Here is a 25,886-nt window from a genome sequence, read left to right as displayed (position 1 = left end):
TGATTAGCCACCCACTTAGGATTGCACTGTCCTATCCATCTAGTGATAGAAAGTTGCACATTTTTTTTTCAACCTAATACAAAAATATTAACACTTCTGGACATTATAGGCATAAGTCGTTATATCTCTACAATATAATAATTTATACTGTACAGCTATAACAGATAACAAAAGGTGCAATCCTTTTAAAAAAATCACACAGTTCACATGTTTTTATCGTTTTATTTTTAAGTATAAACTTTTTAAACACTTTACATAAATTAACTCCTCTGAGACTAATATTTGATGTACAGTAAATTGTAATTCATATAAAAATCCATAAACAACTTGTCTCACATAATTTACAAAAAAATCAGGGTTTCCTTTGCTTATCAGTGACATGGATTCTATTTGCCAGTTTTTTTCCCCAAGGCAAACCACGTTAGCATTGTAAAATCCGTTATGAAATCCCCGCCGTCGCAGAAGTCACTTGTGCCAAAGTCCTTTTACAAAGCAGCACAGGGAAAGCAGTTGGGTTGTCTATAAACAGTAATTTTGCCCCACATTTTAAAATTAACAGAGATATAGATCACATCCTATGCAGAGAGACTACTTCTTGTAAGCAAAGGTCGACAATTCGGTAATATCTGGACACACCGTATGCATTTTTACCTTAAATACAGTGGCTCGAAGGAACAGACGGCCTAGCCCAAAATGTTTAGGCCATTTTTTTTCCTTTCTTTCACTTATTTATTTTTCCTTTTAATACTTTCAGTCCAACTGAGTGCAGCGATATGCATATGTAAACATATTCTTTAAAGCCGATCACCTTTAAGGTCATTCAGAAAAAAGTTTTTTTGTTTTTGTTTTTTCGGGGGGGGGGTTTTTTTTTTTTTTTTTTTTTTAATAGCAGTATCATTCTCCTGGAAGGCTCTTCTGTGTCGGAGAGTCCGATTCGGATTGTGCTACAGAAAAATCCGAGCAGAGGTGCGGTGTAGGCTCGAGAGAAACGCAGCGACACCCGCTGCTGGGTCCGCCTCCCAGCGCGGGGGTGGCCGCCGTCCGTCCCCGGCAGCCGGGCCCGGGGGGGTTACCTCTTGCCGATCTCGCTTTGTCGGAGGAACTGGATGTTGTTGGCGCTGTCGGCCAGCTCGGGGTACTGCTCCACCGAGAGTACGTAGTACCCGTCGTAGCCCTGCACCTTGCCGGCGCTCAGCAGCTGCCGCTTCTCGCCCTCCGTCCAGAGGCGCGCGCCCTCCTCGCCGTCGCGCACGCGCTGCTGCTCGCGCGCCCAGGCCCGGGCGAGCGCGCGCTGCCGCGCCTGCTCCAGGATGCGCGCCTTCTCCTCGTCCAGGGTCATGCCGTAGCGCACGTGCAGCGCCAGCGCGCCGAACTGCATCTCCACGTCGGCGAACCTGCGAGTCCTGCCGTTGACCACGGTCGTGGACTGCGACACGGTCACGTTGATGCCGTTCTCCAGGGCCTTGCGGCCGCTCGTCAGCCGCAGCGTGCCCAGGTCGCTCTCGGGCGTGGTGGTCTTGATGAAGTAGTGCGTGTCCTTGCCCTCGATGGTGAAGTGCAGGTTCTCCAGGTAGAAGGCGTTGTTGAGCACGGCCGCCACCTTGATGCAGTCCTCGTTGGCGATGTTGAGCACGTTGGTCTGCACGCGGCCCTGGCTGACGGCCAGCATGACGCCCTTGCCGATCAGCGACTTGACCGTGGCGAACCACAGCCACGAGGGCGCGCCGCCGCCCTTGCGCCTGCTCACCTGGACCTCTGCCATCTTCCCCAGGGACAGGAAGGCCTTGGCCTGCCTCGCCACTTGTTGCTGAACTCCGAAAATGGGCTGAAAAGCGAAACAGAACGGGGAGGGGGGTTCGGTTTAGAGAACAGCTGTAGCTCTTGGCCGCCTGGGGGGCCAGGGTCCCAGTCCTGACTACGACGACGACCAAAAGAGGTGTTGTATATGTGTGTGTGTGTGTGTGTGTGGGGGGGGTACTTCTGTGGAGAGCTCCCAGGCATTTATTAAAACCCCAGTCGGGTTCTTTGGAGAGGAAAAAGCTCAAAAAACTCTGGGCAGAGGAATTCGCTCAGGGTCCCCTCCCGTCAAGTTGATCCAAATGTATTTTGTTTTTTAATTTTTTTTTTTTTTTATGTTTATTTATTTTAGAGACAGAGAGACAGAGCACAAGCAGGGTCAGGGCAGAGCGAGAGGGAGACAGAATCTGAAACAGGCTCCAGGCTCTGAGCTGTCAGCGCAGGGCCCGACGCGGGGCTCGGACTCACGAACCGTGAGATCATGACCTGAGCCGAAGCCGGAGGCTCAACCGACTGAGCCACCCAGGCGCCCCAATCCAAATGTGTTTTGAAACATAAAAAGAGATGACTCCATCACGTATTAAGAGGTGTGTAGTTTCAAAATCTGGGCAAACGTGGGCAAAATCTGGTTTTAGCTTTTCCCTTCGATTTCTAGATGTCCCTTTCCCACGCCCATCCCATTTGGGGAACCGAGCTTATCAGGGTCTCCATCACAGCAGCTTTCTGCCTGGGAGCCTGAGGAAAAAGCAGCCAACACAGGCAAGGGTTGGAAAGGCTGTGGTGCTCGCTGCGGGATGACTGCGTCCTACTTCACAGGCTTTGAAATGTGTGTGCTTTAATTTAGGTAAACTCTGTACTCCCTCCTGGTGCACACAGTTTTCAACTGAATCTCCGCCAGCATAATTGCAGAGGTGTACGGGGACGAGCGCACAATGGGACAGCTGGAGGCGAGTATTTATTACTTTAGGAAAACATTTTTGGTACACTTAGGCACGGTGGACCATCTACACTGGCAACTGCTTTAAATTGGGGGCATCTTAACTCGGCCATTTCTGCTACGACCAGATGCTTGTCTGGCCAGTGTTTCCCAAATGGAAACATCTGTTTCATCTGCAGCAGTGAAAGAAACATTTGTTTTTGGGCACTTGGGGCAGCCTCAGTGTCTTTGGCAGGGATTCCCTGAGCTTTCCTTATGGTGCGCTTCTCTCGACAGAGAACTTGCACCGTATGTACAAGACTGCCTAGGAAACAAAGTTGGCAAGTCCATTTGTACAGTAAGACTTAAGTGTTTTTAGACATGTTGGAAAGTCGTACACAATTAGGACATGCCTGTTCAAATGCACTAGGAAACTTCACGGTGTCTTCTCTCCATGACACTTTATTGGTGTAGACATATTTGTACTTAGAAATGTTAAAATGGTGGCCAGACCTTGGAAACTCGATGCGTTTTGCTTCTTAAAATGTAAAGGTGACATCTTGAAGAAGAAATTGTTTCATTTTTATTTAAAATTTTTTTTAAAGTTTATTTTGAGAGACCGAGAGAGCACTAGTGGGGGAGAGGCAGAGAAAGAGGGAAAGAGCCCCACAAGGGGCTTGATCTTAGGAACCATGGGCTCGTGACCTGAGCTGAAATCAAGAGTCGGATGATTAAGCAACTGAGCCGCTCAGGCGCCCCGAAGAAGGAACTGTTTTATGTTAAGTATGAAACATGTTCCAGAAAACAGAGGTATTGGGTTTGAATATATTTGTGTGTGTGTGTGTGTGTGTGTGTGTGTGTATGTGTGTGTTCTAGCCAGGATTGCCTTTTCTCTTTGTATTCACTGAAATCATAGGAAATTGCTCAAGGCGGGGAGGGGAATTAATCTTTCTAAGAAACTCTGCACTCTCTTCTCCTTATCATTATGGGGTAACCCAATTTCTTGATCTTTAATTATTCTTGCTTTAAGCTAGAAACTCTAGTGTTTTCTTGTACATTCCTTTCTGATCTCTGAATGGTGGGAATTAAAAGTGCCAATTTCTGAAATGGCAGCTTTGACTTTGCAATTTTGCATTCTTTTTCTTTTCTTTTAGTTCTCGGAACAATTATAGGCCTCCTGAAATGTTATTTTCAGGAAAATTCTATAAACACCTAGTTGCAGATGGAGCTTTACCAGAGGACATTTTATTTTTATTTTCAATCTTTCCCCATGACACACTGTTCATATTTGAAAAAAGCTGAACTTCGTGGCGTTGTTTGTGGGCCTGCTAATTTGTAATATGAATCCCCTGCCCTCCTGTTTATTGTATCTTTGCCTTAAGGTCCCAAGCGCTATAAATGTGCTTTCATGGGGTTCTCTGTAGAAACCTTGCACTCAAAAATGATCTCCCTCATTTTATTACCTTCGGATAATGTCTTTTTATGTTTTTATTAGCATCACTAAGAACAGATTTAAGCCTGTTTAACAGGCCCCTAGTTTGCTGAACAGAAATGTGGAGGGAAGTGATGTTTTTCTTCCCTAAAAGAGTCAAAAAAAAAAAAAAATCAAAAAGTGTCTTCGGTGCAGTTTTCACAAGGGTAGTCTGATTAAAGGGGGAAGTAAGCACAGATAAGCCATCTATCACCTTTTCATAGTTTTGCTTTTTGTTTCTTACCGGCACATCCTCCCACTGCTGACTCTTCACAAGTTCGTAAGAAGGCTCCGTTAAATCAAATTTGGGGACGGGGAATCCAGGAATAGCATTGTGCAAATGGAAGCCAAATGTCACCAGCCAGCTGTTAACATCTAGGGGAAGAACGTCCGAAAGGAAAGGTGTTAGAGTTATTTTGTGCTTTCAGAAATTTCAATCCTTACCTGAAACTAAAAAACAAAAACAAAACACCCAAGTTCACAAACAAGATGTTTGCCTTCATTCTACAATTCGACACCCACTCTCTATTTTCAGACACGAAGACAATAGCCTCAGTGATGAAACGATGCCAAGGGCTACAGAAAACCCAGTCTAAGAGGTACTCAATGAGACTAGATAAACTGTCACGAGTGCAAAGTTGCATCCTGTGTGAGGAATAAGTGATGACGAAGGGTAACAACAATGCACAGCAGCACGAAGGAGACCCAGTTGAGGAAAACAAAGGGATTCTGTAGTTAGCAAAGACTGGTCTTAAATAGAAGTTGTGTGTGAGTTTTCAAAAGCGACTGCCCGAGGATATGTGGCTTCCACAACCCATTTTCTATTAATAAAACCCCTAAATTGAGAGAATTAAAATCAACAGTTGCTTCTTAATCAAAGATGAATGCTGAAGGCTGGCAGGACTGGCCAGGGGCACAGAAGTTCTGATCACCATCAGCTATGACTTCAAAGGCTCACTGTGCACAGGTGGAGGTGAACTTTTTGGGGAGAGAACCTGGAAACCTTTAAAATGGTATTTTAAAATACTGCCATGTGACTCCAAAAGCCATTAAGCTCAGAATCAGGCTTTTATTCTATTCTGGAGGTTATAATGTTACAGAACTACTCAGCAGGCTTGCAGCTTTATGAGTACAGTTGGGTGTAGATTATTTTATATATTAAGCACATTGCTGGAAAATTTGAAATTGCATTTCACCTAATATATTTTATGCTGTTCCATCTCTCTTTTGATGTTTTTCAGAAAATGCTGCTACGGCATTCCCTGTAGTCCACGTTGCTAGGAGAGGATGAATTCAGGAGCTGTGGGCTTTCCAGCATTTCAGCCAGACCCTGTCAACACCTCTTAAATAACCAGTGGTAAACTGCTTGCCAGGATGATGGAGAACCACCTGCTTCCTATTTCCTTCTCTGGGGCACAAACTCTCACCTCATCACCAGGCTGGCAGATCCTGTGTCCAAACATCATATGGCTATAAAACCAGTGGTTTTCTCCCTCTTTTAAAAGGAGGGGTGTTGTTGGTGGTGGTGGTGATGGTGGTGGTGGTAGAGAGAAATCCCAAGTTCATCATGTAGAATAGAAAGTGATACTCTGTGTGTGTGTGTGTGTGTGTGTGTGAGAGAGAGAGAGAGAGAGAGAGAGAGCAAGAGTGAGAGAGTGAGTGTATATAAGATTATAAGAGGTCTTATGTTTTGGAGAAAATTCTCCTGAATGGTAGTGTCAGGGGCAAAGTTTCTCCTACTATGAATGATGTCTGTGTAACAGTAAAAAAAAAAAAAAAAAGAAAGAAAGAAAGAAAGAAAGAAAGAAAGAAAGAAATCACAGGGTGTTAAGTACTGAAAAATATTGCCAGCATCATGGGACTCAGATGCAGATGTGTAATGAGACACCCGAAGGAGAATACCATGAGGGTGTTGCTGAATCAGGATTCTGAACGAAGGGAGCTTCAGCTGGTTCACACGGAGGAGAGCTATGGCAAGCTTTCGGCAGTCTGGGGAAGCAGGAGGCAGATGTGAAATGAACAGAGGGCAGCATTTTGAGAGCTGTACCAAGAACTGAGAAAACAGGCGTCTCAGTATGACTCCAATATTGAGCAAGAAAAGAGCCAGCCTGGAGGAGCATCTAAGACAAGCCAAAACAAAACAGAAAGCCTCACACCAAACCAAAAACAAAAAGAGGAAACAGGAAAGAAGCTGCTTCCAGGAAACATAAATGCGGCACAGAGGGTGATTATGGTAGTGTAATTCAGGAAAGGAAGGTGGAACCAGAAGGATTCAGAATCCATGCAGTGGAGGATGAGCGGAGAAGTCAGGAACCAGAGTGGTGCTTGCATAGCCCTGGTCTCTCTCATCCTGGTGGTTTTGTGGTGGCAGAAGTGGGATCAGATGATTTTTTTTTTTTTTTTTTTCCCCCTACCTGGATCATGCGCTAAACTTGGAAAGATCTTCGTATCCCCACACTGGCAGAAAAACTAGTGTGTCTGTTAGTGGTGCCACCGTGCAACAGCTGCACCAGGTGGCATTAAGACAGTAGTGAGAATGGAACCGGGACCCACTGGCTAAGCAAGTGGTGGGAGAAGCTGTTCCTTTACTGTCCCAAGGTGATGGTGGTGGAGAGGGATGAGATGGTGAGTCACACTGTGCTGTGTGCCACACTGATTCTTCCATCAGAGCTTCACACACGTATAAGAGGAAAACCAACAGGACACATTGTAAGGTAGTTCACCGTTCAAAGCAGAACTGCATATATTTTATTACATCTTCTACCATAAGGTAGGCATTATTCTCCCCGTTTCATTGTTAAGGGAACAGACTAAAAAAAAATATATATGTGACTTGTGTATAAAGCCACACGACTTAACAGAGACAGGTTGGGATTGGAACTCCAATTTGGGGGCTCCCAAGTTCACCCTGTTTTCCATACCCCCGTATCACCTCTCTTCATTCAGCACCATTTCAGAAAATTGCGGCCTTGGGCATTGTAGACAGAACAGGAAGTAAAAAACCACGTCTCGGTTTCCCTTTCTGGCTTCTCTGTGGTTTCATAGAGAAATAAATACCTTTAAAAGGTTAGGCATTTGATTTTGCGTGAATAAAATGTAAGGGCAGAGAAAGAAACTCCAGTTGTTTTGTGTGTTCATATAAAGATTGAAGTTATTCAGCACTTGGAAAGGAAAAATAAAATGCTTACCTGTGATGTAATCTTTCACATCATGGATTTTGCTTGCAGGGTTATTATTCCTAAACATGTAGAGGTTAAAAGGAGCTGGGTCCTTCCCAATTCTTTTCCAGATTTCTATGTCAGGCGTCGTCCAGCGTCCTGCCAAAATATCATAATCTCTTTCCCCAAAGTGGATTAATTTTGTGAGTGGGTCATATAAGCCACCATGAAATCCAATTACCAGCTGAAAGTCAATATTGGAATCAAAATAGATTTCACCATATGCAGTGTACTGGATCTGTTTTAGCATAAGCCCATTGCTACTGAAAACGGCCAAGGGTGTCCCTGTGTTATCTGACGCAATGTAGAATTCATCCCCACTGCTGATTTCCATGGCAAAAAGATGTCCTTGGAGATCATAATAGAGAGAAGTAATTTCTGAGCTGGAATGGTTGTAGACGTGAGTGATCCTAGTGGGATAGGTTAAGTCCGCATAAAAAAACTGCAGGTGCTGTCCCAGACTGGTTTTGCTAGATACACGCCTTCCCAGGCCATCGTAGCGATAGATCACTGTCCAGCCGCTGCCTTTGCTGTAAACGCGAGTCAGAAGCCCCTTGGAGCTGTACTCGAAGATCTCTGTGCCTCGTTGACGCAGGAACCCGTCTTCATCCAGCCGGTACTGGACGTCCCCCAGTCGAGTGATTCTGTCTCGCAGGTCATAGCGAAGAGGCGTCAGACGTGCACTGCTGCTCGGGTTCAGCAGATGGAGGTTTCCATTCAGGTCATAGTTGTAACGCCACATGATCTTTTCATTCAGATAAACCGTCTGGAGCTGCCCATCAACATCATACTCGTAAGCATACTTGGTAGTGTTGGCAAAGGGCCCTATTTTAATTTCTCTTTTGGTCACCCGACCCATGTTATCATATTGAATCGTAATCCAGTACATGAGTGATCTGAATATCTCATACTGAATTTCCTTGATGCGGCCGTGGGCGTCAAAGTGCTTTGTGTACGTCATTACGGCCGTGGAGATGATCTGGTTAATGTCGTAATATATAACTCCAAATTTTCCGAACTGCTCAACTTTGCCAGAAATGTCATCAAACTGATAGAGATCAATGGGCAGTGGCGTCTCGTTGATGACACCCTGCATGCTGGTCACTCGAAAGCTGTTGTCATAGCTATAGTCAAATCTCGCATTTACCATCCCATCTTCGCTGAAGCGGAAAATCTGCCTGTCAATCAGGGGACCAATCTGCCTGTATCTAATGGTGCAAATAAAACCATCACTCTGGAGGTTTACGGTTTTCAGGACGCCCGCTGTTTCATCGTAGGTAAAGCTGACTCTCGTGCTATCATATAAAATTTCCGAGAGCCTGGTCTGCCTTCTGTACTTGAACAAGACCCTCCGACTCGTACCCAGGAAGGCCGTTTGCAGAAGGAGCCCTTCCTCATTGTAGTCCGTGATGACGGAGGCGTTGCTTTCTGGGGGGTTGTATATGTTGCGGTAGTAGCCAATGGACCGGATGGTCTGCATGGTGTGGCGAGCCACGCTCGGCATGGTGATGGCAGACAGCCGGTCCCACATGTCATATTCGAAGATGTACTGCCTCTGGCTGTGGAGCAGGAGAACCATGGACTGCAAAGACAGAACATACTGTTATTCAATATTTTCGTGAGCAGGGGAAGCAAGAGCAGAGATTTGGTGACCACATATACACAAACATTCCGCTGGAGAAAATGATTTTCATTTTAATTGAGTTATCCTTGACCTTACATGTTGTTAACGATTCCCTGCCTGATTTGCTTGGACGCTTAATTGTGAGGGGTTCTGCAATTAGTGGCTCAAGATTCATAATGTGCCACTTGTCACAATTGTACCATTCTTTTTCCAGGCACTCACAGCCAGGCAGCAGATTGTCGATGGATCTGGATAAGTCATAATACAGGCACGCGCAAAGCTGCTTTAAAGACAATATTTCAAGGAGAAAACAGCATATGGGGAATGCGATCCTCTCCATAATTAGCAATTATTTAGTGAGGTGGCTTTTCCCCCTCATCTGATTGAAGAGCCACTCAAATCATGTTTTCATTTCCAGTGCATCTGGGGGAGGAGCGAAGCATTCAAAATACTACTTTATGAAGAAGAGACATAAAATGAGCCCAATCTGGAGAACGTGTGTAGAAAGCATCGACGTCGACAAACACTGCTAACTCGCACGATGAGAGCCGTAACACGGACCCAGATATGGTTTTTGTTTGTTTGTTTGTTTGCAAATGCTTACCTGTCACCTGGAATGACAATAAAACCTGCATTTTGAAATTTCCTTTTGTAAGTAATCGAATCTGATTTGAATCCCAGGTGCTGTAAGAACGGTTTCTGGGCCGCATTCGACTTGGGAGCTAAGTTAGGGAGTGAATAGACCTATAGATTAAAAGGAGCTCTGCTCGTCCGCAGACCAGGACAAAAGGCAGTCATTTATTAGGCCAGCCTGAGAGAAGCTCAACCCTCAGGCTCAACAGTAAACAGTAAAGCAGAGCATGGGCGATTGTCTCCTTTGAGGAAGTCCCCTCCACACCCCACGAGGCCAAATGGAATGACCGCAGATCTAGGAGCAGGTGTGTGTTAGGAGCCCTCCCGGGACTCAGGCTTTGCTCTTGCCAGAGAAACACATAATCCCTCGTCCAAGGCTCGCTCCCTCTCTCTTTACTGTCCACCATCTTTGAAAGCACTTTGGGCGACAGGCTTCTGCTGAGTGCCCTCTGCGGGCGCACCTAGGGGCAGTCTTTGTCCGCAGGCTGTGAGGTGGATGCCTTGGAAGCTTCCCGACAGTTTGCATTGTGCTAAGGAAGGCTTGGATTCTTGCTAAATTCGTAGGAAGTAGTACCTAGCTGTGTGGTCATTTAAAATCCCATGTGATGGGAGTTAACAAAATATTACTTGTCTTGCTCTGAGTAAGTTTTGGCCTAGTGTGCCTGTCCTAGCAAAGCAAACGGAAACGGTCTGAGTGGATCATCACCGGTTGAGTGGCTAATGAGTGTGATGAACAGCGTGGAGGGAAACTTGTCATCTAACGGGCACGATCCATTGTCTCAAGGGTGAGTCTCTTCGAAGGAGAGCAGATAAGCAGGTCTGTGAGACAACAGACTGACTGGCAAGTAGGGTCCTGGCTGGAAGGATTCCGAAGCTGGGAGGCGTATGTGGTGGTGACCTCTGAACCCGACACTGGTTCTCTGGAAGGGTGGCCTGCGTCTCTCCGCTGTCTAGAAGCAGACGGGATGGCTCCCGTGCGGCGGGGTTAAGGTTTGGACTGAGGAGTGGTGTAGAGCACCTCTAGTGAACAGGACCACGTAAGGGGAGCACAACGATGGCACGGACGTGAGTCTCGGACGCGACAGGTCACTGTGTGCCACGCGCATCAGGCTGGAGGCGGTCACCATGAAGCGTTGAGTTTCTAACTTAGGCTGCTGCATGCTCGGGGGCGTGATAGGTATTGGAACGCAAAACGGGACCATTTCCCAGCGCTAAGGTTTGTCTCAAAGGCAAATGAAACCCTCCGCGAACGCGCTCTCTGGTGGATTATGTTTTTTAAGAAGGGAATTGCAGGGAGGTGGCCGGTTCCCTGTTCTTTTTCTTTCGCTTTCATCCCTCTGGACCACAGTCACTGGCCCCACACCTCTCAGACTGCGACTCAGCATCTGGCGCGTGGAGAACCTTAAATCATTTTTGGTGTTGTGCCTGGAGCTGAAGAATGGACGAAAGTCTTAAGATAGGATGCTTACGCCCTGGAAATGCAGAAGAAATGACAGACGCCACAGAGCACCTGAAACGTGGCTTTCTAAAAAAACAGCCTCTTTTGGTTAATAATGCATAAATAGGATCTACGTGCTTTTTATGGCTATGTTGATGCTCTGCCAGCAACAACACAAAAGTGACAGCTTCAACTGTGTTAACGTAAGGCTCTTTCCTAAATGAAAGAGCTAGCACGGAGATTATTTACAAATGACTTCCATGCTCAAGGTCTCATTTGTGGATGTTGTCGATGTATAAACTTGGCAGGTGGACAGTGTGATTGCTTGTTTGTTTGCGGCATAAATCACTTAAAAGGGTCTCAGGTAGTAGAACTTAACTAAGGAAAAACTACTTTGCTAATGCAGAAATTCATCACTGCGGTACCAGCGTGACTTACATGTTGATACTTAGAATAACAAATGGAGCTCAGTCACATGCCACCGTTTTTCTCCCCCGCAGAGCCCTGGGTGATCGCTGAGAACTACTAATCATCGCTTCCCTCTTGACTCTCACGGCACAGGCGTACCTTTTCTAAGTAGGTGTAACTCCACGTTTTGCCGTCAGCGAAGACCCGAGACACGATCCTCCCCTGGCCGTCATAATCCACTTTCTCGCTAGTGGTTCCCCGCTGGACGCTGGCAATTTGACCAGTGGATGAGTAGGTGACGTTGACGGCCATCAGCTTGCTGCTGGGCAACCACAGAGTTGGGTGTCCCGACGTGTCGTAGGCGATCCTCAGCAGGAATTTACGGTGGTCATCATAGATCTTTTCTGTCTTTGTTGTTCGATCAAAGTCAACGGAAAGGAGGTTTCTGCCATTAACCTGTTACAACACAAACAGCACGATCACATACATCATGCTATTGCAACGCTAGTCCCTTATTACTCTTCAGAGTCCCCCACTATTGTTTAAACACCATTTATGATGATGGATTCTCTTTTGTCAGTAAATTAATTTAGCAACTTCTTGGGTACAAGTGCAAGGCAGTAGATTAACAGCTCTTTTAAAAGGTTTCATTAAGCAGAAAGACAGCCTGGCGTTTGTTCAAAACCTTTTCAATTAAATGTTGTAAACTTAAAGTACAACCGATAAGAAAAAATACCAAAACGTATTTGCTTTAACGTTTGCCCAGAAGATATGAAGCTGGTAAATCACTGTAAATTACTCAAGGCCCCTCCCTCCATAAGACCCTGGAAAATAATTGCTTAGTAGAATAATCATGGCTACATTAAATAAAAGTGGTAAATGTGACTCCGGCCCTTTGAAGAACAGGTTAAGTAGAAGTTGGAACCCCCATTACTGTAAATTATTAATGAGTTTCAATAGCAGGAGGTTACAAACATGATCATTGCTTTTGGCCCAGTGCTGAAATGTCACACGTTTTTAGAATGCCTTTCCCTTTGATAACATCTGGTTAACTGGCAGGGACTTCTGATGCTCTGCTCCCGCATCTACATGGTCTGAGTCTTGTGGTAAGTTTATAAATCTAGCACCATGTTGTCGTAATAGGGCCTCTCTGTGGCTCTGTGCGATGTCCACAATCTTTGACTACATTTGGCTATTACTGTCTGTGATCCAAGGCACATACAATCCAGCATTCGTTCCGGCAATGGAAATGTGGCCTCGGTTAAACTCTACTTTAACGGGGCCCCCCGGGTGGCTCAGTCGGTTAAGCGTCCGACTTCGGCTCAGGCCATGATCTCACAGTTCCACGAGTTCAAGCCCCACGTCTGGCAGGACAGAGCCCAGAGCCTGCTTCGGATTCTGTGTCTCCCTCTCTCTGCGCCTCCCCTGCTTGCACTCTGTCTCTCTCTGTCTCTCTCTCTCAAAAATAAACATTAAAATCCACTTTAAAAATGGATTTTCTACAGCAAGATAGAAGCTTTGGGGAGGTGATAGCTTGTACCTACCAGAACGTGGATTGACTACTGGATTGTTAAAAAATTAAATGGGAAAAGCTTACTCTTACACGAACATGTCTTAGCTAGAACTTTCAAAACGGACAGCTGCCACTGATCGGTTACGCACACATATGCACGCACGCCACATCCACACTTCCATATATGTGAACATATATGTGTATGTGCACATGTAATACACATGTATATTATGTAAAATCTGGGATAAAACTAATTTGTGCAGTCTATCATTGACACTCAAGCCCCGTGAAAAAGTACTCGTTAGGCTTAAAATTTTCCAGTCAGTGGTTCAAGGGGAGTATTGTAAAGTCCGTGGACAGGTACAGAGAAGTAAAGATATAAACTACTCAGAAGTTCGTGCTTAACAGGTGAAGTGATGCTGGGGGCACAAAAGCACCCAGACAGGTGATTCGCGGGCACTGAGAAAGGGTAGAACCCCGGACGGAAATCAGGACATCTTCATTTTCCGGTTCAATCCTTTCAGATCCAGCTGCGGTGGGGGAAATAGTCTGCTCTGCCATAGGTGTGTCAGGTGTGTGTGGGGTGGGGAGCTGGGGAGAGGAACCCAGGAGTCTAGAGGCTTGATCTCCATACCTGACAGGGTCTAGAGGCAGCGTGACTCTGGGCTTTCGCCTCTCTGAAGCTGTTCGTCCATCTGTGAAGCGCTTGCATGAGAGGCTTTAGGCTTCTGTCAATGACCCTGATTGGATTCTGACTGGCCAGCCAGCGAAAGGCTTTCTGGGCTTTCCCATGTGGACACGTCTGCATGTCAGTCCTTGCCTCACGTGAATTTTGTGAAACCTCACGAGCTTGGGCGTGCAGAATGCTTTGTGGACCTCGGAGAGAAGCTGCTAGCTAATATTCACAAATACGTATTTTAAAGCCTGTAGGAGGATTTGATTTGCTATCAAATTGACTCAATACTGAACTGGCAGAATCCAGCCTTCAGCTGCTATTTGCACAAAATTATTGATGCCTTAGGAAGAGGTTTTGCACAATTTGAACGGTTTCCTCTGGTTCTTGTATTTCTCCGATTGTGATTTAAAAGGGAAAAGGCAAAACAAAACAAAAAACAATGCTGAATGTTTAGATTTTCCCTCTTTTCTCCTTCCTTGGGTTATTCCAGGCTGCCAACAGCCATGTGAGCCTGACTGTGTAGTTCCCACGGACTGTGCTGCCCACAGGATTGCCCCATCTGTTTGTACGTTACTTCGTATTCATTTTAATTTGTATTTCAATTCTTTATTGCCTGCCTTAACCACCCTTTATCTCTGCAGCGTCGCCTCTGGTTAGAGCGGGAGCAATCTGGACGGCAGGCCTGCTAAGAGGGCCTGGGCACTAAAGGGAGACGGGCAGGGAGAGGCCCGGAGCCCACCTTTTCACCGCCTGCACCCCTTCTATGGCACTTGACTCGTTTCTCTGGTTTGTGGACAGGGCTACGCAGTGCCAGAGCACCCGGGTGACGGGCGAGTGGGTGTCATTACAGTAGCCATTGTGTGTGCCACCATACGGAACATGTCGCCATACGGAAACATCTAGAAGCACTGTGAGACTGAACATCTGGGTAAAAGCTTACATTTTCCTTTCTGTCCAGATGACCACTGTATATGCAATGCCCTTCTTGCGTCCTCTAGCTGAAGCAGTGGGGGAAAAATTAGAATGGGGTGTGTTTTCCCCCATTCTAATGGCTTTCTGGGCTTTCCCAGCACAGGCCAACATTCCCAGCACAGGCCAAGGTTTTAACCACCCTTACTGTTTCCAGGCACAAGTCGTTGTTATTCAGTATGTAAAATTTCCAAAGATACTAACAGATCTTCTGTCTTCTCTGTTCTTTCCATACATGCCCAGACTTTCTCCTTCCAGTATTATAAACAAAGGGCAGAAGTCAAGGGACATTTCCGTTCTAGGACATGGTCCTACTTTAACTATACCTTTTTGAAATGATGGCAACTTTCCAGCCTTTTTTTTCTTTTTTTTTTTTTTTGACAATCATAAAGGACCAGCACTGTTCCACACCCCAGTGGCCTTCTAATAGTTTTAATATAAAAAAATATCAATTTAAATTGAATAGTTCATCTAAGATGAAAACCCTTAGATCAGATCATTACCATCCCTCCAGCTACATAAAAATGAATCCAAATGTCGTGTTTGGAAAAGAGATCACCACGAAGTCCTTTGTGCTCTATAGCATTTCTTTCAAGTAAGCACGGAAAATTCCTCATTTTCGAAGATCATGTCCAGCACGACTATAATGAATCACAGCGTCCCTTTGATATTGGGAAGGGGGGGTAGTTATCATCTTCCCCGTAGAACGCTTGGAAAACCAAGGCGTAAAGGCGTTACACACCGTCTTTATGTTTAGAGACACAGAGCACAATCGGATTATGTTCACGTATCTGGAATGCTATGGAGGGAAGCGAGGGAGGGCTGGCTCATTACCCAGGATGCTTGGTGACAACATCACGGCTCCCTTGCGTCGCTGCTGGAACATCAACTGGCTGCAGATCGTCTTGTGTCTCTGCACGTCAGCCAGTGCTAACCGCACTGCACAACCCCATCGGAGGCTGCGCCCCTGGGCTCCAAGTGAGAAACAGCATAGCACGCTAACGTGACGCGCAGAGGAAGATCGAAGCACGCTATCGTATTTACGTGTGCCTTTAAACACCCTTTCGCCTTTCAAATTTGGAGGATTTCCTTCTGAAACGATTCACTAATTCTTCTCCTTTAAAGCATCTGAATTCTGGGCAAGTTTAGAAGATGGGTTTTCTTTTCAGAATGCCATAGCAGGTTTTTTGTTTGTTTGTTTGTTTTTATAACTGATTAAACGCTGGTTCCAGTGTCCAGCAACATGATAAGAGAGAGACAGGCAATTTTTATGCCTGTGTCTTTTTTATTTTTAACTTGGCCACAAACAAAGCAAGCCATGGAAATGTCTAATCTTGATTTTGCAATGCTTTTTCACATCCCTCGATTTCATTTCCTTGTTATTTCCTACTGTATTTGCCTTACGCCTTAATGCATGTTTCATAGAACATACTTTAAATGTTGCTGGTTTCTTATTTTCCTTTTCTACTCCTTGCTTAATAAAAAAAACTTTTAACTACAATATCTGGTGTTATATATCTATTATATCTATGTAATCTACTTAGAGTTAGGTTTGTTTATAGCAGTCAAACATTTGCAAGGATGTACTATTCATATAGCTTCTCTCTTAGATCTGGATGCAGAGAAATAATCTGTATTATAAGGCTGGCTTCTCCTCATTCATTCATCAAATAAATACTTGAGCGCCCACTCTGTGTCAGGCACTTGGTTGAATGCAGGCATATACCTTAAGAAATGAAAGGAAGTTTCTGCTAGGAAATAACGGAAGGTAAGAGAGGAGATGTTCTCGGGCAGACTCCACATCCAGTCCTTAAACCAGATTTTCAGATCATCACTTTCTCCCCAGAATTTCCCCCTCAGAACCACAGAGGAATGGAATTAGCAGTCAGAGCTGGCACATCCAATCTTATCTTGAAAGTAAGAAACCCTCCCTTGTGATCGCGGCATTGTCTCTAGGAAAGCAATCACACGTATCAGCTGGAAATCTCCTTGCAGTGTGACTGAACAGGCCACTCTGAATAGCATATTCTCTGAAATATCTTGCCAAGACACTGTGGTTCCGCTGTTTAGAAGAAACCAACACCCATGCCTGCGCGCACTCTCTTTTCTTCCCCCGGAGAAAGTATTTGCTTCATTTTGAATCAGGCAGAGAACCAGAGATGTAAGACAGGATTTCCTCTACTCTTCCTAAATTTCTTTTCATGCCTAGAAGAGCCATGTTACAAAGGAACAGAGGATACACTTAGACATAGCTTGTCTCCAAGAAGAGAAGGCAACATGTTATGTGGTCAGTTCCCGGGCAAAGTATTTCTCACACTCTTCCTTCTTTTGTTCTGTTTTCCTAACCAGGGTGCGAAATGGCTCTTTCTTACTCACCCGCCGTGTGGGTATAAATGCCCAATGTCCGCATATGCGGTAGAGGTTCTCCAGGTTAGGGGTAGGGGATATATAATCATGCCTTTTATTTAGTTGTAAAGTATTTTCGCACATTATCTCATTTGATTCTGTAACAACTGTGTGAAATGGAGGCAGGGCAGGGTAAATGGTATTTATCCCTTATCTGTATCCAGGGTATATAACACTGTATGCATGGTCTGTGCTATAAGGTCAATATCTATAACATATATAATGTCTGTTATAACGTCACAATGCTACAATGTTATCTAGATAATGTTAACTTACTTATATCCTGACACGGATATCATGGTATACACGAGGCAAATGAAGTCTGAGAGATGTTACGACTTCCCCATAAGGCTCGTCATTAACAAAAAAGTGGAGCCTGACCTGGAACGCACGTTTTTTGAATTCTAGTCGGCGCTCTGTCATCTCTTGGTATGCGGAATGGAGAGCAATAAATGGGAGCAGCATGTTTGTATCTTTTGGTGAAGGAAGTCCTGTGTCTGAGAACAGGTGGGACTGTGTGTGTGTGTGTGTGTGTGTGTGTGTGTGTGCACATGTGCACACGTGTCCAGGGACATCATGTCCATTATAGGGATACAGCTGGATAAGATAAGGCCTGTGAACTCGCTTCCAGGCTGCAATGGCCCAAGGCAGCAGGGGGCCTGGGAAGAAGTGGAGGGGGGCACAGCACACAGGGGTGCCAGCTGCTACTGATTCCTCAGTTCAGTGGAGGCAAAGGCGGGAGCTACCGTGTCCTTGGGTCACAGACCGACCCTGCGGACGTGATCAAAGCAAGCCTGGAGCTGGTTTTCTTGCCTGTCACTTTACCTTCCACTCTAACCTTGCTCTTCCCTTCTAGTGTTCTCTCGCTTTTTCTCCTCACTTCTCCCACTGAGCAAGCCTCTCTCTGGCCTCCCCTAGCTCCTGCCTGCCAGAGCTGCTGAACCGGGGGGCTCGGAGCCGGGGCATCCTGGCTCCCACGGCCTGGATGTGGGTCAGGTGGGAGCGCACAGCACTGGCTCCAGGAGACCACGGATTGAGCGTCCCCAACACCTGCCTTGAAATTGAAGTGGAATCAGAACATAACCTGTAAGTTGGATACAGTCTGTGTTTGATCTACTGATTCTTTCCTACTTCATTTCCATGTCTTGCAAAGAGCCAGAGACAGCATGCATTAGCTGTTTCTTACTCAGAAGGACTGTCAAGGTATATAATGCTGGCCTGTTATAATATATATAATATATTATATATATATACTATATATATAATATATATAAACTATATATATAATAGTATATATTATATATATATATAATTAATATATAGTATATATATACTATATATATAGTGTATATATATATTACATATATAGTATATATATACTATATATATATTATAGTATATATATACTATATATATATTATATATAATATAATAATTTAGCCATTTTTGGTGCAGAAAAAAAAGGACATTATTGGTTATGCTTCATGTTGTGTTCTCTCTCCTTGATTTTTTTAAAGTACTTTTTTTTTTTTTAATGGCAAGGGGAAATAATTTTAGGAATAGTTCTCTACATTTATCTGATCAACTAAAATCTGTTTGCTAATAGAAAGGATGAATCAGGTTCAGTTTATAGTGGTCTGAAGGAGGTTTCTTGTAACCTGTGTTTTAGTACCTAATCTGTGTTGTCTCTAGCAAATAGCTGACATAAATCACAGCTTGCTTTCTAGTTATATTTGGCCCATGATGTGAGAGGGAGGGAAAAAAACAAAACAAAACAAAAAAACAACACCCAACAAGGCAATGCAGAGAACATTCTGCACAGATCAATTACACTAGCATAATCAGAAGTATCGTTGCGTTTCTCATAAAAACAATACAAATCAATAGTGAGGAGGCAGCAGTCAGGTTCTGTCATTGATATTCTCCCATGCATCCCAACTACACTTTAAAAATGCTGAGGATGCAAAGAAAGGATCCACCTTTCAATGGCCAGTCCATTTCTTTCTTTCTTTTTAAAATTTTTTTAACGTTTATTTATTTTGCAGAGACAGAGAGACAGAGTGTGAGCAGGAGAGGGGCAGAGAGACGGGGAGACACAGCACCCGAAGCAGGCTCCAGACTCCGAGCTGTCAGCACAGAGCCCGATGTGGGGCTCGAGCCCATGAACTGTGAGATCATGACCTGAGCCGAAATCATGAGTCGGACGCTGAACCGACTGAGCCCCCCGGGGCGCCCCAGGGAAGCACTGATTTTTAATCATGGCTATCTCGAGAAAAAAAGCTTTTCTCAAAGAGCTGGCTTTTATTACGAATGATCTAATGGCGTGGCGGTTGGAGAGACCTGGTGCTCTTGGGGAAGGCCCTGCGCCGAGGGCAGGCCTGGACTGGGGAGGGTGACCGCTGGCACCCTCGGGGACGGCTCGGCCCCGTCACCTGCCGTCCGACACCGGCTTACCCTAAGCTTTCGACCAAAGACGTTGACTCTTCCTTGGGCTTGCTCTTTTCGGAACCTCCACTCCACCAAATTTTGCCCGTTTTCTCCAGGAAGGCTCATGTTTCTCTTGGCAACCGTGGGATTCGCCGTGCCGGCCAGGACATGCGGCTCCGTCTGGTAGTGCGAATCCAGGCCGCTGGCGTAGATGATTCGAAGGGAGCCGTCGTACCCGATCTGGTAGCTGTTGCGTAACTGATCTGAAGAACAAGGAGCGGAAAACATGAACTGTAAGTCTGGACTCAACACTTGGTTGGCTGTGCAGTCAGAAGGGTTCCACACTTCTCAAATGCTGACCGAACTCGGCTTGTCAGGAAATAAAAAGTACTCAATGACGTCCTTTTAGAACGTATGGAAACAACGTTGATTTCTGGCATTTCCTGCTGGAGCGGAACCGGCTGCATACTAAAGGCAGACTTCAGGGGAATTTAAAGTCCTTCGCCACTTTAGATTTCTTTTTCTCATTTGCCTGACAAAAGAAGTGAGGGCTGAGTCTCCACAGATGTGCAGTGGACTTTCTGGAAAGAGCCACCTCTGTGCTCTTTTAGCCAGGGTGTGACTGCCAGGGTCTCAGAAGACTCCCCTCCCCTAAACCCATCTATCCTGTACTAAAGATCTTTCGAAGAGATCTCACGTCTACACCTTGTATGTAAAAAAAAAATGAGGTGATGTTCCCCCAAAACGGACTTTTAAAAAAGGGAGCCATCTTATCTTTTGTACAAAAATGCCTCTTAGATTATAGCCTTCTGCCTCGATTTAAACTTTTTGAATAATATAGAATCATTGGGGGAAGAAAGGAATTCGAGCAGTATGAATTTTCGACGACGGCAGAGATTACTTGAGAGAACTGGTAGAAATAACGAGTCAAAGAAGTTTAACTCAGATTTAGTAATTAGGCTTAGGGCCATGACCTCACAACTGCAAGTGTCATCGCAAACAGGCTTTTCCAAGATTATGTCAAAAAGGAATATGGCAGGCGGTCCCATCATGAATATGCTGGATACATATGTCTATGGACTGAATGAAAAAAAAATAATAAAGTCCAGATAATACGTAAGTGGGCGCTGAAAATTCGGTATCAAATGTCCAGTGATCCCATCATATGTGGACTGAAAGGCCACAAGGTGTGCAGATTCAGAAGGGGTTCTGTCTCAAGCGGCTGTACTTACTTGGCCGTGAAGAGGACGCCCTCCCGAAGACCGCAGAAGGTCACAGAGAAAGTGACTCGAAACGGGTCTGATGATGCCCGTGAAAGGTTGGAATGAAGGTGGGTTTGGAAGTGGGAGTGGACACTGGCTGATCTAACATATGTATGTTTCACGAAATAAACACTACCTGTAGACGATGGACGATTTCAGCTTACTTCTAGAGGTTTATGTTTTCACCTTCCCTTTTCTGTCTCATCTTAGCAAATGGGGTCGCCGCGTTCTCAGGGGGTTCTAGTGGCATTTAAGATTATCAGCTTAAACTTATGCTTTCGTGCTTACCTTGAACCATGGTGTAGAAGGAGTCGATTGAAGACAGGTTTGAGGTGATGCTGACATCTTCTTCGCGGCTGGATGACTCAATGTCCACCGTGATGGCCTTGTCCATGTCTCCATGGAGGTTTGTGACCACTCCCGTTGGAAAGGTAACATTGGTCAGGCGACCTTCGCTGTCATAGCTAAATAAAAGAGGCATCAACTCGGTATTAAACTAGCAAACCGCAGGTTCTTCTTACTTGTAAATAGAGGGTGCAGCAGTTTTCAGCCGCACAAATTTGGGAGCATATTTGTCTTTCTGCATGAGCTGTGCAGAGTGAGGACTTCAAACGTGCTTTGAAGTAGTCAAAAGCCTGTTTAACACAGAAAAACCTCGCCGGTGAGAGCAAGAGTAAACAGAATAACTCTCCACCTCAGCATATTATTCTTTGAAGTGTGACCAAAATCCTCCTGCACATCTAATTTGCTGTTTCAAAGGGAACGTGTTTACTGATATTAAATGCCTTAGTATTCTCCATATTTTCTACAACATGGATTTAATTCGCCGTTACATCAGGTTTTAAAGTTTTACTCATTTATGCCCCCTACAGCAGAGCCATATGAACGTATAAAACTTTGTGCAACAGTAATCATACATGTATGTATGTGCCTATGTAGAAATATTCTTTTCGTATCTTGTGACGCCTTCAACAAACTGAGAAAATAAAGCCTTTTAAAAAAACTTTCCTATTCCTCAGTGTTGACACTCTTTATAATGGTAAGTTTTGGGGGGGGGGGGCGGGGCGCCTGGGTGGCTCAGTCGGTTAGGCAACCGACTTTGGCTCAGGTCGTAATCTCGAGGTCCGTGAGTTCGAGCCCCGCGTCCGGCTCTGTGCTGACAGCTCAGAGCCTGGAGCCTGCTTCAGATTCTGTGTCTCCGTCTCACTCTGCCTCTCCCCTGCTCACGCTCTGTGTCTCTCTCTAAAAATAAATAAACACTAAAAAAAAAAATATTATAATGGTAAGTTTCAGACTTAAGTGTTGGCAGGAGTGGTGATAATCTATCTCATCTGTACTGACACTGTAGCAAGGGGTGAGTTCTCAAATGATGACTTATTATGTTTCCTGAACTGAGATGTAATATTTCCTGACATTCAATGATTATTTGCTTTTTTATTACATACTTTTTTAGCATGGAATTAGAAGAGGAACTTATAACTAAAATGTTAGGACGTATTTTATTTTTATTATTATTTTTTAAGTAGGCTTCAGGCCCAGTGCAGAGTCTAACACAGAGTTCGAACGCATAACCCTGGGATCAAGACCTGAGCTGAGGTCAAGAGTTGGATGCTTACCTGACTGAACCACCCAGGTGCCCCAGGATATATTATTAAAACGCTGTCCTATAATCATAAATATGCATCGTAGATACAACATTTCACCAAAGAATTTATTTTGCGGTGACTTTGCACTTTGTGGCAGCACCAGAGAAAATTAAAAAAATGACCATGTGGTTTGAAGAAAGAAAAAATAGCAAATTCCAGATGGAAAACGAGGAACTTCCGTGGGATAACAACACACGTAAGCCTGGATTTCAGATGGGTGCTAAGGCTGCTTTGTTAAGAAAAGCTCTAATCGGGGCGCCTGGGTGGCTCAGTCGGTTAAGCGTCTGACTTCGGCTCAGGTCACGATCTCGCGGTATGTGAGTTCGAGCCCCGCGTTGGGCTCTGTGCTGACAGCTCAGAGCCTGGAGCCTGCTTCAGATTCTGTGTCTCCCTCTCTCTCTGACCCTCCCCCATTCATGCTCTGTCTCTCTCTGTCTCAAAAATAAATAAACGTTAAAAAAAAAAATAAAAAAAAAAAAGAAAAGCTCTAAGCGGCAATGGAGACCTGCACCATATCCCAGTTACAATGAGCCCAGATGCAGAACAGTAGAGAAAGAATCTTCTTAGCAGAAGACAGAAGTTCCCAGGGGAGGAGAGGATCCCGATAACCGGTGTGAATATGGGCAACAGGGAATAAGGGGTAGAAGAACATATTTAAGTGATACTTTGGAATAAAAGGATAGGGGGGTTTAGAGGGTAAAAAAGTGGCTTCGAAAACTGTGGTTGGCATCTGAGAAGATTCTAGGTAACAGAAGTAGAGAAGATGGGGGCAAGGGCAATGCCACGGTAGAGACAGGAAGGGAAGAAGGAATGGGAGAGAGACGATGAGGTGATTCCATTCATCTAGTGGGGACAGCATCAGTCTGGCGGAGGGGATGTCTGACCTGATCTGACAATTTGCCATGCTACTTAGCCAGCGGCACGCATGGGCACTCAGGAGAGACAAGCAAGCGCCCGAGAAGCAAAGAGAAAGAAAATGTGCCGTTAAGCGCGGTCATTGTTTGGACCCATAAAAGGCAGAGCTGAAATCAACAAAAAGCAGACCCCTTCCCCTCCCCACCATCCGAAATGCCCCTGGCAGATGAAGACGTCAATGAAAGAAACCCAACGTGGCTTACGGCTGTCGTTGCTTTTTAAAAGAAACGATTGCTCTTGAAGAAACGAGCAAGGAAGGCCTGGCTTTACTTATACAGAATTACTGACAAAACCCAGCCCAAGGTCTGATCATAACCTGGACATAATTCTTGCATCTCTTTAGTTCTCACTCGCTATTGTGTTTTTAAGAAATCGACATCCGTCTGAATGCCCCTACATGAGAGAAAATTCAGCACGGCACCCACCTCCCTCCCACTGTACAGATGGAAAAAGGAAAAGACGATGTGCTCAGGTGACTCCCTCAGGCTCTCATGGCATCCAATGACTGGGCCCAAGGGATGCTTCCATGCACCGGGACCCCAGGCCCATGACCCCTCCTGTAAATCACAGAGCCTGCCGGAAAGTGGCAAACTATAGCTTTACACGGATGACGCCACCCCGCAGACACTTTGCCGATTCCTTCTCGCTGCTGTCACTCGCCTGCCCTCTCTGCCCGTTTGCTGGTTGATGTTTCCGAGCTCCCTTCAACCTAAGCGGGAACGTCACCTTTCTCCCGCAGAAAGCATTTCCCCAACCTTTGCCTCTGCTCTTTCGCTGGCTTGCCACACGCTCCACGTCGTGCTGGGAAGGCATTTTGTGTGCATCACCGTAGACCATGGGGTGCTGCACGTCGAGACTCTAACCTATCAGCCTTTGGCTCTTTGGAAAATGAAGCTACAGGTAACCTTTGTGGGTAGGAGAGTCAGAATGGCACAGGGTGAAGCTGGGATCTCAGCGGCCCGGCTTCCCACTTGAGTCCTGGAAGTTCTGAATTTGTGCCTTCGGGGCAGTGGCTAGATCGACGTTAAGGCGCAGGTAGGGGGACGTGCTTGCACGAGACAGCTGCTCAGAGGTTCCGCCTAAGCGGTCACGCCGCCGTTTCTGAACAAGCTTTCCGTGCAGGCTACAAGGCTGGGGAACTGCGGGCACGAAAGGGCATATGACGTCTGGTTGGGGACAGAGGACATGCATGTGAAAACCAAACCACAGGCAGCCACGTGAGGGGTACGGGCGGCCAGAGCGCCCCGAGTGCGGGAGGAGGAGACAAGGTCATGCTGCCGTGACACGGGAAGGTCACACAGGAAAATGAAGCTACAAGTAACCTTTGTGGGTAGGAGACATCAAGGTGGGACCTGAGCCCGGCCGTGAAAGAGATGCATGGCTTGGACACGCAGATAAGGCAGCACTGGTGACTGGTGACAGGGAGGGCGGGTGGGGAGGAGTGCAGGGGGTGGGGGGCTGTGAGCAGAAGAGCGTCCAGGGAGGGCCCACTGTTAGCCCCCTGGGTGGGCTTCATCCCGAGTCTGTGGGAGCTGGAGAAGGTACAGGAAAGCGAGGCTTTCATCGGGCCAACGTGATGGCAGGACTGGAAGAGCCCAGGGGCGAAGGTCACAGGGCTCGTGGGGAGCACTTCCCAGACTTCCCCGATGTTGCAGGGGGAAGAAAATGAGGGACCAGCGTAGATTTCTTGTCTAAAAAACTATTACCTGTTACCTTCTGTCATCTCATAAAGGAAGGCCACTTAAAGAAACCCAAGGGACAAAGGACCTAACTTCAGTGTGAGGGTCAGCTGTTTAAAAGGAAGAAGTAAAGTTTTGTGGGGGGGAAAAAAAAAAATCTCCGCGTCGCTTATTTATTTATTTTTAATTTCAGCGTGGGTCAGTGAAAACATTTTCACAGACTGGCACCTATGTCAAGAGAAATGAAAACAAGACGGGCAAGAGACAGGAAGGTTACCAGGGGACTGTGGGTAAGGGAACGAGAGAAAAGAAGCAGTCATGGACTTCCAGGTACTTTCAGAAACGGCAGGTGAGCCCTTCTTTCCCTCCACAAGAGAGAGGAAACAACGCACCACCAAATGTCCAATTGTCCTCTGAGATGCACTGACCCTACGTACTAAAAGGGGCCTTCCCATCAAATACATGCCTCCGGACATCATCTCTGCTTCTGTGCAAGTCCGTAGCTCTATTTAATATTGCTTGGCCTTGGTGGTGAACCAGGCCTGCCCAGCTCGTATATCTGAGATGTAGCTTTCTTTTATTAGCCCTTTGAATTTACAATGCAATAGGCTCTAGGGAATTTGAATAGAACATCAACTTCATGCTCTCCGTTCACTCATCTGGTCTTAGCCTCACAGCTTCAAATTCATAACACAGCACATTCTTTTGGCTCCCAATTGACCCTCTTCATAAAGGACTCTCCCTGGAAAAGACAAACTCCCTCGGGCTCTCCGTGACCTTGTGCTCTTTCACTGATGGGATGCCCTTATTTGATGTTTATCTATTTGTTCGTCTTTAATTTTGAGTGCATTTTTGCCTAGACTTGCTGTTTTAGCCTTTGTGGTGTAT

At 45.6% G+C, this 25,886-nt stretch overlaps 1 protein-coding gene and 1 long non-coding RNA gene across 4 annotated transcripts in view; one reads left to right on the top strand and one right to left on the bottom strand.

The window, feature by feature from the left end:
- Positions 1 to 208: 208 nt before the first annotated feature.
- Positions 209 to 25,886, bottom strand: part of TENM3 (teneurin transmembrane protein 3) — a 446,972-nt gene continuing 421,294 nt past the window's right edge. For all 3 annotated transcript variants that reach the window (XM_042982909.1, XM_042982911.1, XM_042982912.1), the window contains 6 exons: positions 21,047 to 21,222; positions 19,524 to 19,759; positions 11,665 to 11,961; positions 7,373 to 8,984; positions 4,429 to 4,559; positions 209 to 1,825 (listed from right to left, as the gene is read on the bottom strand). In XM_042982909.1, the coding sequence (XP_042838843.1) occupies positions 1,070 to 1,825; positions 4,429 to 4,559; positions 7,373 to 8,984; positions 11,665 to 11,961; positions 19,524 to 19,759; positions 21,047 to 21,222 (3,208 nt within the window). In that variant the 3' untranslated portion in view covers positions 209 to 1,069. The remainder of the gene's footprint in view (positions 1,826 to 4,428; positions 4,560 to 7,372; positions 8,985 to 11,664; positions 11,962 to 19,523; positions 19,760 to 21,046; positions 21,223 to 25,886) is intronic.
- Positions 5,430 to 9,671, top strand: LOC122237832. Its single transcript, XR_006216480.1, has 2 exons — positions 5,430 to 5,541; positions 9,241 to 9,671. It is a non-coding gene; the product is annotated as an uncharacterized LOC122237832 (long non-coding RNA).

The sequence above is a fragment of the Panthera tigris genome, chromosome B1 (genome assembly GCF_018350195.1).
Source record: "Panthera tigris isolate Pti1 chromosome B1, P.tigris_Pti1_mat1.1, whole genome shotgun sequence".
NCBI classification, from domain to species: Eukaryota; Metazoa; Chordata; class Mammalia; order Carnivora; family Felidae; genus Panthera; species Panthera tigris.
Note: the sequence above shows the minus strand (reverse complement) of the source record. Positions and strands in the feature narration are given on the sequence as shown.